This window comes from Urocitellus parryii, chromosome 3 (assembly GCF_045843805.1).
Source record: "Urocitellus parryii isolate mUroPar1 chromosome 3, mUroPar1.hap1, whole genome shotgun sequence".
Lineage (NCBI taxonomy): Eukaryota > Metazoa > Chordata > Mammalia > Rodentia > Sciuridae > Urocitellus > Urocitellus parryii.
Window position 1 is genome coordinate 28,707,351 of NC_135533.1, and position 14,411 is coordinate 28,721,761.

The 14,411-nt window shown below is 37.7% G+C and overlaps 2 protein-coding genes across 5 annotated transcripts in view; one reads left to right on the forward strand and one right to left on the reverse strand.

Moving 5' to 3' along the window:
- Krit1 (KRIT1 ankyrin repeat containing) overlaps positions 1-2,659 on the reverse strand; it is a 39,172-nt gene extending 36,513 nt beyond the window's left edge. Inside the window, exons 1-2 of the mRNA XM_026413057.2 lie at positions 2,179-2,659; positions 520-623 (exon numbers count right to left, since the gene is read on the reverse strand). Of these exons, the coding sequence (XP_026268842.2) occupies positions 520-621 (102 nt within the window). The 5' untranslated portion in view covers positions 622-623; positions 2,179-2,659. The remainder of the gene's footprint in view (positions 1-519; positions 624-2,178) is intronic.
- An 89-nt stretch (positions 2,660-2,748) lies between these two features.
- Positions 2,749-14,411, forward strand: part of Ankib1 (ankyrin repeat and IBR domain containing 1) — a 123,573-nt gene continuing 111,910 nt past the window's right edge. For all 4 annotated transcript variants that reach the window (XM_026413053.2, XM_026413054.2, XM_026413055.2 and 1 more), the window contains exon 1: positions 2,749-3,262. The gene's annotated coding sequence lies outside the window, so the exon portion shown is untranslated. The remainder of the gene's footprint in view (positions 3,263-14,411) is intronic.

The window sequence follows — 14,411 nt, forward strand, 5'->3', positions numbered from 1 at the left end:
TGCTAGGCATCTGTTGTATAGAAAAGATAACAATTCAGTTAGATATATTTTTGCCTGAATTACAAGTTTACCAATGTATGTAATCCAATTCAAGACCACAGAGAAGTCACTTGATTGCGTAGAACTTAAGGGAAAAAATATACATTAAATAGTTAAAAATAAACTGGGAAAATGAGAACAATGTTTACACAAACATTTTGAGGAGTTGACTTTTGTAGTTTTTTCATTTTTGAGAACCATTCTACAAACTGTACTAAATCTTAAGTATATAAATTGTAAGAAAAGCTCAAAGGAATAACTTTTACTATATAATAACCTACACACATAAATCAAATAGTTAAATGCTCAAAAGGCATGCAGCAGAAAGACAATGATGGATAGAGATCTAGAATAACCAGCTTATCAATAAGGTTTAAAATATATAATAAATAAATAAAACATATTATAAGGTTTTATATGTTAATGATAGTATAGAATGACATTCAGTGTAGAAAATCAAATGTCATTAAATTTTCTCACTTCATATGACTTAGCTCTGTATTCCCGAGAATTGAGACTGGCAGTATTCTTCGGCCGAATAACAGCAACATACGCATCTTCTATGTTTTCTGGATTTCCCATTGCTTTACAAAACAAACAAAAATTCCTTAAAGATTAAATGACACAATTGGTGGCAAAGTAAAAAATAGAGTATTATATCCCAACTTGAAAATCTTTTATTTCCAATAATCACTTTGGAAACAATTAAAAAATGTTTACTTGTATATCTTCCACTTGATAGTACCAAAAAGGCAAACCAGAGATAACTTTGATTGTATCTTTATCATGGAACTATTCAAAATATTAGCTTATAATTTAAGATTTTCCTATAGTCTTTTAAATTCCTTCTGTTAAAGGTAAAAAAATTTCAAAATGAAGATACATATTTTCATAGATCTTAATGACAGTTAAGAATTTGTCTTTTAGGCATAAAAAAGTCACTAGGTTATAAAATATTTTGCAAATAATGATTTGAAACAATGATTCAGATTAAAGCACACTCATTTTCCATAAATTATACAAGTGAATGAGATGTATGGACACCTCCTTAAAGACTGAAAACCCCCTAAAAGACAATGTACTGTGAAGACATTGTATAATATACATGGCACAATTACACAAACAAGTTTTGCCATTAAGTATCTACAAATCTACAAGGAGAAATCAAGTAACTCTTAGTTTTCCAAAATGAATTTGAAGCAAATCAATTCCTGTCTTGGCCAACCTAGGCTAAGAAATCAGTCAAGTGCTTTATTTGTTAATGCTCATCACTTAGTTTTTTTTTCTTTTTAATGTTAGCATTCCCAAAACATTCTTAAAACTGGCTTTCCAGAAATATTCACACTTGACTATTTGAAATATACATTCTTCCTGTGACATGAAATAAGTAAACAAAGGCTTTTCTTAGGGAAATAATATTCCTATATTAATAATGAAGGTAAAGCCTGAAAAGATAGAGAACACATACAAATGGATAGGAAGAAAACAACATGAGCTAACAATAATGAAGATATAACTAGATATGTTATGAAATGTTGAGACTGAGTTTTAATGACGGTTTAAGTGACTATGTACAGGAAACGTGGCATTTTGTCATATTTCCCACTCAATAACAGAAAATGCTTAGGCAAAAATAACAAAATACTAAGTAATGAGGCCTCAGAAATGAAGTGTTGGGGGTGGTATCATTTTAAAATACACAAGGGCATTTTTGGGTGTGACTATGACTGGAGAAGGGGCGGTAGAGAAGAAACATTTGGTGCCCGTGGGCAGAATAATATGTTAGACTGCTTGCAAACAAACTCTAAAGAGACACAGCTCTCTGGGAGAGTGGGAAAGTAATGGAACTGAGATTGTTAGTTAGGCCAGCTAGATAAGAAGACTTCTGGTGAAGCTAAAAGCACGATGGAGAAAAAGCAAAGAAAGAAAACGAAAAGCCTCAAAAACAGAAGAAAGGGAAAGTGAGTTATGATGACAAGCTCCGACTCGGGTTTTCCTACCTGACAACAAACACTCTGCCTTTCACTCCCCCACCTCCGCTACCACCCTTCAAGGAAAACTGCAAGCTTCTTTGCGCAGTTTCCACCTCAAAGGTAGCTTTGGCTTCTCAGTAACTATTCGTAGAAAGAAATTCCTTGCCTGGAGAAACTAGATACGGAGGTGATTCGGTCTCCGAGTTCTTTTCTTTCGCTGGAATCTGGATCTCGCTTCTCGTTTCCGCGAAGGAAACCTAGCGGTCTCACCCGTGCGGGCGGCCCACAGTCTCTGGGGCCGCTACATTCAACGCCCAGGGTGGGACGATCACCGTAGGGGCGGGGTACCGTCACCGTTTTTTCATCCCTCCTTCCTTCTCCCAGGCACAGCAGCCCGGCCCCACTTCCTGTAGCAGCAAGACCCTCGGTCGCCACCAGAAGACGCCCGGCGCGTTCTCTCGCGCTCGCCACCCCACACCCCGAGAGCTCGGGTCTCTGGCGTCGGAGAACCTTTTGCGCACCCGCTTTTTATTGTCCCTCCCTTTCCTCGCGCCTGAGCACCGTTCACCCTTGCACTTTTTCCAGAAATTATGGGCTCCCAGATCTTCAAAGGCCCTATCTTTTCATCCTGCCGCTCTCCGGGTGAGAAAATCGCTTCCGGGTTCACACCCCTCGCAGCCTCGCGGTTGGTGGCGGAAGAACTTCCGGGTCGGCAGCAGAGGTGCTACCGTTCCTGCCCGCTGCTGGCCCGGGCTACAAGGCTTTCTGGGACTGGTGGCGGGCGGCTCGGAGACCGCGGTGGTGGCGGCGGAAGCGACGGAGCCGGAGGCAGGAGAGGGGAGGAGGGTGGCCGGGGCTGCGCGCGCGCGCGCGCGCAAGGCTCGAGCATGAGCCGGACTTGACCGTGAGGCGGAGGCAAGAGCCACCGCCCCCTCTTCCCCTCCCCCGAGAGAGGCGGCGCGGCGGCCAGAGAGGGATGGGGGGCGCCCGCCCAGTCTGAGCCTCTACTCGGTGCCCTCGGCTCACGCTACGCTTTCCGCGGGCCTCCAGTGCGCACCCTGCACCCCGGCAGCCTCCGTTTAGCGGGTGCACCCAGGCGCGCGAGGAAGGGGCGCCTATCCAGGTGGGTGGGGCGGGGAGGGTACCTCAGGACACCGGCTCGGCGCGAGAGGCAGGGGCGGCCGCGGCGGAGGCAGAATTGCAGACGTGCGGAGTCCAGCCAACCCTTACCCTGAGCCCAAGAAGTAACCGTAAGTCTCAGCCTCTCGGTATGGGTTTGTTTGAGGCTGTCTCAACCCATTTTGGGATCCGACTTCAGACCTGCCTAGTTCACGCCCTCTCGTGTCTCTTAGGAGCGTGAGTCTCCCCTTCTGGAGCACTGTCCGTCTGTCCCCATCACTGAACAGGCAGCATCCTGTGTCTGCCTTGTGGAGCTCTTCCTCCTGACGAATTTGTAAGCCACCTGGTTTCTGTGACGCGTCCCATCCTCCCCATCTAGATGCATCGCCTTGTCCCTCTGTCCTCAAAGGATTTGTGCCCTCTCTATCAGTACCCCCAGACACAGCCTCCCTAGTCCATCTTTGAAACGTGGAAAACCATGAGTTTTACCAACCTCAGGCTCTGGCTAGTGTCTTGAGGAGCTGATGGATGGTAGGGTCTGCAGGGCTCTGATGGGTGGGGATAGGTGTGGATGGCTTCGGTAAATCTTTAGTTTTGCTGCTTTTGCCACCAAAACAAAAGAATGGGGCGCTTTTGTGTACCCTTACTCCTCTCCTTTCCTAACTATGAGTGTGCACTGTTTTCTGTTTGCTGCTGTTTGAGTCGAAGGAAATTGGAGATGGAGATGTTATTAAGCATCTCCTGAGGTGGGTTTTGAGAATTAGTCTCTCAAGCTCTATTTACATGGAATGGCTTATTGAACAGTCTTATATTGAAATGAAGACCCATTCCAAAACTGCATTACAACTAAGATCTGAGAAAGAATATGAAAACAAAACCCTGAGGCTCCAAGTAGTATGTTTTGGATAACTTTAGATAATTTTAAGTGTTTTGATTTACATGTAGTTCTTAGTTTGCAAGAGTGAATGTTTGTGCATGATGTGAAAAATCCTTGTATTAAAAGCTTTTACTTTGTTAATGGAGACATACAGTGGTTAAAATATGATTTTTAAAGATCGTGTCAGATTATATTTTAAAAGGTATTAATTTCCAAGGAACCGACCTTAACCACTCGCAGATGTTGCACACCTTGGTGCCTACCTTCCTCCCCTTAGTCAAAAAAAGTTAACTATGAATGTCTTTAATGTTTATTTTCAGATTTTTTTTACTAGACCTTTTTTCTCATTAAAAGTTAATTGCTTTCTTTTTAAAAATTTTTATTGCATTTTAAAAAATTATTTTTTCGTTGTAGGTGGGCACAGTATCTTTATTTTATTTTTGTGTGGTGCCGAGGATCAAACCCAGTGCCTCACTGGTGCTAGGCGAGTGAGTGCTCTACCACTGAGGCAAAACCACAGCCCCTTGGTTTGCTTTCTTAAGCTGATACTGCAGAACTTTCCAGAAATTAGATAAAAATATAATTTTAATACTGTCCATGATTAGAGAGTAGGTCTCATATGCCTTCATGAATTTACTACTTTTCAAAGCACCATAGAAATAAAATAATAATTTAAGAATAATATTACTCTGTGCCTTGCAGATTAAATGTTATTATTCTCTAAATTAGTAGTCCAGTAGCTTTGGTGATGGGTTTCTTGAAAGACGTTATTTCATTAAGAGAAATAGATGTATTTAATGTTTTTCTCCTCAACCTCTTCTCAGCAGTTGGTTTGGAGCTATTTGACCTGTAACTTACACTTAACAGATTTTAGTTTGAAATAGGCTCAGGAGACGTAGCCTCAGCTATCTCTCTGGAAATGTACATTTACTTGTCATAGAAGCCAAGCACTGTTCAGAGTTGAGTGTATTATTAAGGGTGTGGCTTTTGTGTTCTGTAAAAATGATCAGTTCTTAAATAAGAAAAAATGGGTGTCATAGTGAGCTGATGGGCAATAACTTTGTGAAATCTTGAATAAACTAATGTCTATTGATTCTCCTTATCCTTGGGATAGGGTGGGAAAGATAGGACCATATTTTCATATTTCACTTGTTTTCCCCTTCATGTCTCTGAGGATTTTCTGTTTACAATACCAAAGAGCTCTAAAATCATGCAGACTCTCCTATGCAAGGACTACCACAGGTAGCTGCTTAGACATGGGAGATAAAGTTTTTGCCACCCTTTTGTATTTTTTTTAATACTTATTTTTTAGTTGTAGTTGGACACAATATCCTTATTTTATTCATTTACTTTTATGTGGTGCTGAGGATCAAACCCAGAGTCTGGCACATGTGAGGCAATCGCTCTACCCCTGAGCCACAACCCAAGCCCCACCCTTTTGAATTCTTAAGGCACTGCCCACTTTTGAGAGAGTTGATTGTCTTTCCTTTCATTTTGTGTGTGTGTGTGTGTGTGTGTGTGTGTGTGTGTGTGTGTATGTATATATACTCAGACTTGTGAAAGTGAAACGTGTGTATTTACAACCTACTTGTAGGTAAAAGTTCTGCTGATTTTCATATATATAAATACAGTAGATGGAAGAATTATGAATTAAGTTCATCTGATTCTTACTGAATGGAGAGTAGAAAAGGTTCTTGCTGCTTTTGGTAATTTTTCCTTCTTTGGTGATACACACAGCATTCATTTAAGTTAAATTTTAAAATAGTTATTCCAGTTAGACTTTATACATGATACATTTCCAGAAGGAATTTGAGAGTAGGCTCAGTCATTATTAGAGACCAGCTGAAGGGAGTTTCCATGCATCATTCTAAAAATGCTTAGGTATTTTCTTTTTCAAAGTGACTTGCTTAGGGAACAGTGATTTTTGTGCTCTTTATTTTTCAGACAACCTCAGACTGCCTTCTTTTTTTTTTTTTTTTGCTTTTCCAGATTAAAAAAAAATTTTTTTCATGCTCACTTCATTTCAGTAAACCATTATTGAACACCTCTACATGTGCAAGGCTCTGTGTTATGTCAAGATTCCTTTCCTTAGTTGATTTACCAGTGTAGATATATTATGCTGACTTTATCCAACTGTCTTTATAGATTTCTCTAATAGATTTTTAAGACACTTCACCTTTTTACAGGGTTGTTTTGCATCCTTTCTATAAGAATAAACATAATAAATGCCTCCCATTGAGTGCTTAATTTTTGACAGTCCTGATAATTTTTATTTATTTTATTTTATTTTTGGAATAGTCCTAAAAATATTTTATCTTCTTTTGAAAGCCATACAGATTTTGGTTTATAGTATTGCTGAATGTTTTTTTACTTGTAATATGCTAGAAATGATTTGACTTACACTCCTTGGGGGAAAGAAGTTTTAATAGATTTGTAACAGTTCTTAATTTTCTAATGTTGCTTCAAATTGACAAATCGTAATTTCGTAAAGTATTATTATCTCTTATGTTCTAAAACGGATAATTACATATCAAAATATAATTTTCAGTTATTATTTAAACCTTTGGGAAGACATACTTCTTAAGTTCATTATGTGTAACTATAACATAGATCTTCAGCCATGCATAATTTTTTTTCAAGTTCAACAATGGAACCAAGAGCCTATAAAATGTACTAAAATGTGTTTATTCTCTAGGAAAATCATGTGACATATGTTCAGCTTTTAAAATTCAGAGTTTAATTTGGCTAACTATCTAAATGCCTGGGAGAGTTTTGGTTTCTGTAAAGACAATGTATTCCTTCAAATTCGAAAATGATTTTACTTATTTGTTATCAGTAGGATATGTGTTTATCAGCAGTTTGATACAATTAATTCTACTAATTTTTCCAGACTCTTTTTTTTTTTAACATGGTCTTCCACTATCTCCAGAAGTCTCATTGGTATATTAAACATCTTATTCCAATTTTTTTAACCAAAAACTATTAACAGTTTGCTGTTTTTAGGGGTATAGAGCAGATAATTAATACTTCTCAAGTTCCTAAGAAAGAAAATGCTTGATATTTTTCTAGTCTTAGTTTGACGTGTGTGTGTGTGTGTGTGTATGTGTGTGTGTGTAATTTTAACTTGATTTAAACAGTCTCGCCTTTTCAGTGTACCAAAATCCTTGATATTTTTAAGTCACTGTATTTTTGCTATTTGGAATAATATTTGTGGTAGACTTCCTATTCAAGGAATTATGAGCATATCATAAATTTGTTAGTTGCTGACTGAGGCTACACTGATGAACAAATCAGGATTCTCTTCCTCATTTAGCTGTAAAATGCCCATTTAAAATTCAGGAAGAAAATATTCATTTAACTAACATTGAGATGCTCTTAGTTCTCCAAGTAGGCATAAAAACATTGTTTTCCTTTTTAATGCATCAAGTATGGTAAAAGAAGGCATGTAAATAAGCATATTAAGCCAAAACTTTCATTCTGTTTCCTGGCTTCAGACAATGACTGATTCATATTTGCTGAACCATCGAATTTTCTATATCACATTTTTATTTCAGATTTTTAAAACATCAGTTTGAAATAATTTCAAATTTTAAATGGTACATAGTATAAAGAACTGCTGCAAAGAATCTCTTCACCCAATTTCTTCCATTGTTAATATTTTGCTGCATTTCTTCCATTGCCTGCCCTGTCTCCATAATACATGCATATGTGCCTGGATTATCAGTCTTTCCCAAAACCTTTGGAGCATGTTGCAAATGTGTATCTTATCAACCTTAAGCAGGCCAGCGTATACTTCTTAAAAACAAGGCACTATGTTGTATAACCAAAATACAACTCAACAGAAAGACATTTTCTATTTAGTTGTCATAACTCTTTACATTTCTTGAGCCTCAATTTTCCCTGGTCTTTCATGTCTTTGGCCATTTTATAAAATACAGGGCCTGCATTCTGTAGAATGATCTTTATTCTAGATCTGTGTAATGTTTCGTCATGACCCCAATCAGATGATGCTTTCCTGGTTAGAAATACCATACAAATTATGCTGTGCCCTTCTTGATACATTGCATCCAGAGGCATACAGTGTCAAACCATGTTACTAGTAGTGATGTTAACAAGATAATATTTGTTTCCCTTTGTAACTGATAAGTATTTGTAGAGATATTGTCCCTCACTATGCCGGTATCTTAATCAAACCTCTTCTTATTAGCCTTAGTGTTATTGATGATTCCCAATACGAATTAACCACTTTTATGATGATTGCCATTATTTATTTCCATTATTTCTTCTATATGTACTGTTGATATTATAAGGCACTTTTCTTTTATATTAATTAAATGCATAAAAAGACTCATGAATTTTGATTTTATTCAATGTGTTGTGATTTGTTACCATTATTATTTACTTTGCTATTTAATTTGTCCCCTATTTAGCCAGGGGGAGCCCCCATCAAACTGGCTTCCATGCTTATTTATCATGCTCCTATCTTATTCATTGTGCATTTTCTTAGTACTTTCTGGCAGAACAAGTTGTTCCTGGTTCATCTTGTGCTTTGCTTGTTCTGGTCCTAGAAGCAGCCATTTCTTCAAGGAGCCTTGTTTTTGACTTTTGTTTTTGTAAAGGGTCATATTTAAAGTAAAGATTTGGGGCATAGTGTGCTCATTGCTATTGGGGAGTCGTTGCTATCAAGTATTCTTCATGAATAAAATTAGGATACAAGTGTATGGTTTGTATACATATGTATATATATAAATAAGTTGTATATGTACTTAATTATTTCTATGACTATGTGTATATATTATAAAATCATTAGTTTGTTTTTGTAGTTTCAATTCCAGTATGATACCCAAGATTCTTTCTAACCTTGCCCCTCTTCATGTTTATAAATTCTTTCTGTGGTAGTAAGAAACTTAACTTGGCTTTTGCCTAAATATATTTATCATGTGCCCAGTTGTTATTTGCTCAATGTGTATGTGTTAGTTAGGTTCTCATCACTGTGACAAGAACAACTTAGAGGAGGGAAAGTTTATTTTGGCTTACAATTCCAGAGGTATAGTCTGTCGTTGGCCAAGTCCATTGCTGTAGGCCCAAGGTGAAGTGGAACATCATGGCAGAAGGGCATGGTGGAGGAGCACTTGTCCATTCACAGCAGCCAGGAATCAGAGAGAGAGAGAAATGGGTGGGGCCATAGAGAAGATGAACCTTTCAAGGTATACCTGCAGTGAGTGACCCATCTCCTCCATCCATGCCCCTCCTGCATACATTGCCGCTCAGTTGGTCCATTCAAACTTGGATGGACCAATAGGCTACAGCTCTCATAATTTAATCATTTTACTTCTGAATAATCCTGCATTAACATAGGAGCTTATAGGGAATTTCTCGTATCCAAACCATGACTGTGTTACCATTCTCCTACATCTGCCTCATCATTGTACATCATGGACTGCCAATGGGCCTATACCTTTTTATGAATCTACCACCTCTCCCTAGACCCATAACTCTGTACAACTCCCTATCCCCACATAACCCTAATTGTCCTTATCTGAGGTAATTGTGCTAACAGGGCCTCCCTGCCCTGCATCATCAGCCAGCATGCTAACTTTTTTGCATGCCTCATTAGTTAATCTTAAAATAAATTTTGAGGAATTACAAGCATACATGGATGTGATAACATATGTACATGATTTTTTCACACACAAATGGTAATGTTAAATATTCTGTACCTTGGGTTCTGTTTTGTTTACTTATCATATCTTGAAAAAGTTTCATGTGAATACATAAAGCATTCTTTTTAACAGTTATATAGTTATTTCAGTGTGTGTGAGTATGTACACACACATACATCCAGACAACTTTCTGCCACCTAACTGTGGTGGTGTATGTATATATGTATATGTGTATGTATATATGTATATATATGTATACACACACACGAGATATATATATATATATATATATATATATATAAATAAATAAATAAAATAAATGTCTCCCATCCTAGTATATATTTCTCTTTGCAATGTCCCTTTACTGCTTCTTCCATCCAGAAGTAATCTTTGAGTTCTGGAGCCAAATCCTTAAGAAGCTGCAAAGAATGCTTTCCTACAATTGCTAGCAAGAAAGCTAGTCTAGCCTATAGAAGGATAAGAGGTCTGTTACAGGAGAACCATGATACCCAGCCAACAACCAGCTGACATTAAAGTGAGTTATCTTGGATCTACTAGTCCAGCTGACCCTTAGCTGAATGCACCAGCAGAGAAGCCAGAAATGAAATCAGCAAAGAAACTTCAAATCAACTTACAGAGTTGTAAGAAATAACATGGTGTTGTTTCAAAACTCTAAATATGGGGTAGTTTGTTCTGTAGCATCTGAAACCGTAACTGCTCGTTTGGACATATAATTAATCTACTGTTCTACAATAATATGTTATAATAAATATTTATATACATAATATTCACCAATTGAATTTTAATCATGATGCCAAATTGTTTTGCAGAGATACTGGCACAATTCTTATTGTTACCATCAATGTCTAAGAGTGGCTGTTTTCCCTACAAATTTACTATTACTGAATGCTCTTCTTTGACAATAAAAAAAGACAAAAGGCTTCTATGGTGCTTAATTTTGCATTTCCTTAACTACTTATGAGGCTAAGCATTTTTAAGTATCTTCATTGGCCATTTTGATTTATTTTTGGGCACTGGGGATTAAACCCAGGGGTGCTTTACCATCGAAATACATCCATCCCAATACTTTTTCTTTTTTATTTTGAGATAGGATCTTGCTAAGTTGCTAAGACTAACTTTGAATTTGTGATCCTCCTGCCTCAGCTTCAGCCTCCTTGGTTGCTGGAATTACAGGCATGTGACACCACACCTGTCGTTTTTTTTTCTTGGTACCAGGGATTGAACTCTTGGATGGTTGACCACTGAGCGACATCCCCAGCCCTTTTATTTTTAATTTTGAGACAGGGTCTTGCTAAGTTGCTGAGTTTGGCTTTGAACTTTTGATCCTCTTGCCTCAGCCTCCCAAACTGCTGGGATAACATGTATGTGTTACAGCACCCAGCCCTGTTCTCTCATTTTGTTTTTTAGTTCTATGAATTGCTTATTCATATCTTTACTCATTTTTTTCTTACCAAATTGTGGTGCTCTTTGATATATTTGTTATGGATATAATTCTTATTTGCAAACATGTTTTGTCAATCTTTTTTTTGGTCTTAGTTTGTATTATTTATCATGAATTTTTCTTTAGCAAAGCATTTCATATGATCAATTTACAACATCCTTTCTATGACTTCTAATGTTCCTGTGTTAAGAATCTTCTCTCCTATCTATTGTTATACAAACTGTTTGCTGAATTTTTTTCTAACTTTGTATTATCTTTGCTGTTAAATAGGAATCATATGCAACAGTTACAGAAATTTAAAAAATGAGTTATATAAACAAATTAGGGCTGGGCATGGTGGTACATGCCAGTCATCCCAGTGGCTCTGGAGGCTGAGGCTGGAGGATTGAGAGTTCAAAGCCAGCTCTGCAAAAGCAAAGTGCAAAGCAACTCAGTGAGACCCTGTCTCTAAATAAAATATAAAATAGGGCCGGGGATGTTGCTTAGTGGTTAAGTGCCCCTGAGTTAAATCCCTAGTATGCCTCCCCCCAAAAAAAAAAAAATTAGGGTGAACTGTGAACTCAGGGATGGTTGACCACTGAGATCTTTTATTTTTGAGACAGGGTCTTGCTAAGTTGCTGAGGTTGGCTTTGAACTTTTGATCCTCTTGCCTCAGCCTCCCAAACTGCTCCCACGCCCCCCCCCCCAAATTAGGGAGAATTGTGATATGCACTTATAGTTCCAGCTACCCTGGAGATTGATGCAGGAGAATCATTGAGCCTGGGTGTTTAAGACAGACCTGAGCAACATAAGACCCCTTCTCAAAACACAGAAAAGGGGTTGAGGGGTATAGCTCATTGCTAAAGCACTGGTCTAGACTTGGGTTCATCTTTAGCACCACAAAATCAAATTGGGGGATATTTCCCCTCAAGTAATGAGACATTAAAGATCGAGTGTCCAGGACTGTGTGGTGGATCCACAATGCTATTAGGAATTCAGGCTCATTTGTCTTTCTGTTTAGTCATCCAAGCTTGTTACCTTGTGGTCCCAATATGACATTTTAGGCTGAATGGCAGCTTCTTTCTATTTCTTCTTTCATCATCTCTGCTATTGCTTGTTTTAACTTAGGATCATACCAAGTTTGGTGACTGTAATCTCTCAGGAAAAGAGCTTTCCTCCCAGCCCCCAGAATAACAAGTTTTTGTAAAATATTTTTTTCTGTTCTTTGAAAAATATAATGCTGACTTTACTTTTGTATCATAATAAATGTGACTTCAGAATAGGACCCTAGAAATGTTTTCTTTTATTCTATTGGGCTGCTATACTTAAAAAAAATTATTTGTAAGCAGCCAGGAAAATATAATAATAATCTTAAATTGGAAAGTAATGTTGAGAACACAGGACTTTATTATTGTGTTCAGTAAATAATGTTCATTAGAAGTATTTCATGTGCTTGAAACTGTGATTTGGTTATGTGGTTATAAAACTGAGTATGTGATACTTATCCTCAAGGAGTTTATCACATAACTGGGGAAGCAGATAAACAATTGCAGATTTAGTTAGTAAGTTGAAAGTACTATCAAGTTGGGTAGAATATTTAACTTAGTTGAGGGTTGGAGAGCTATGATCAGGGAACATGATAGAAAAATGACTTAAACTGAGTCCTGAATAATCTGCAGGAGTTTTGTCTATTGGGGAGGAGTTACTGGTGGGGGAGAACATTCCAAGAGCTTTAGTTCAGTGGTAGGGCTGAGTTACTTAAGAGATAAGCTGTGAATTAACAAATGTTGGTCTTGGCAAGGAGTTTTTCTGTGAGCCTTTGAAAGATTTTAAAATAGAATTGGACAAGATCAGATTTGTCCTTTGATAAAAGTGTGATAGAAAAAATGCAGTTGGTGGTGAGATCTAGAAGTAATGAAAGTTTATCTTTATATGGTTTGAATGTGAATTGTCCCCCAAAGTTTATGTGTGAGACTTTTCTAGAATGTTCAGAGGAGAAATCGTTGAGTTATGATGGCATTAACTGGTAACTGAAGGTAGGTAGGGTGTGGCTGGAGGAGGTGGGTCATTGGGGCATGCATTTGGGATATGTATTTGTATCTGGTGAGTGGAGTCTCTCTCTCTATCTCTGCTTCCTGATCATCAAGTATGCTGCTTCCCTCCACCTACTTACTCTTCCACCATGATGTTCAGCCTTACCTTGAGCCCCTAGAAATGGAGCTGAGTATTGACTGAGAGCTCTGAAACAGTGAGCCCCTAAATAAACTTCTCCTTTACAATTGTTCTGGTGAGGTCTTTTAGTCACATCAGGAAAAAAGTTGACTAAAACAAATTAAGAGGTAAGCTGTGAATTGGCAAATGTTGGTCTTGGCAAGAAGTTTTTTCTGGGATATTAAAATCTGTTCCAGTATTAAATAAATATTCATTAAATACCTTCGTAAAAATAATGCAGGTGAATACTGAGATGTTTAGAACATACTTCTGGGTCTGGGGTTGTGGCTCAGTGGTGGAGCGCTCGCCTAGCATGCATGGGGTACTGGGTTCGATCCTCAGCACCACATAAATGTAAAATAAAGATATTGTGTCCAATTGAAACTAAAGAACAAATATTAAAAAAACAAAAACATACGCTTCTTATTCTCAAGGAGTTTGTATTTTAAAATAAGCACTAAATGTCAACAATATGAGACAGAATATGATATTTTGGCTTCTATCTCTGTTATAAAATGATGGCAAGTGAAGGCTGGAATTAAGTCAAACTAAAAGGATCTTAAACCAATATTGTTTCCATGTGTTCTACACTGCCTTCCACAATATTTATTTTCCCCTCACCTATTACCTGTATGTTACTTGTACTTTACCTGGGACCCCTTGGGAAATAAAATTAGAGTACAATTAAAATGGTTTCAGCTTGGGACACAAAGAATCAACAAACTGTTCTCTGGCTTTCTCCACTCTTTGGCACTTTTGGAGTTGTATGGAATATAACCAGGAAAATAAATGTTGATCAGAAAACTTGCCACATTATATGAATGAAGGAGTTATTGTGAATAGTCTTGAGATTAGTTTAGGAACAGTATTGTACTGATAGGACAGTGGGGGAAATGACGCTGGCATGTCATGTCATGGCATGGCATGTCCTTACAAAGCTGGATAGCACTCTATCAATGTTATGGTTCTTTTCTTCCATATTTAATATACAGAGCAAAGAATGAGAAGGGCATGCATTATTGACAATAAATAAAGCATCTGTGGTTTCAAAATATTTGTTTCTATTTCTAGAAAGTGATTTTTCTACT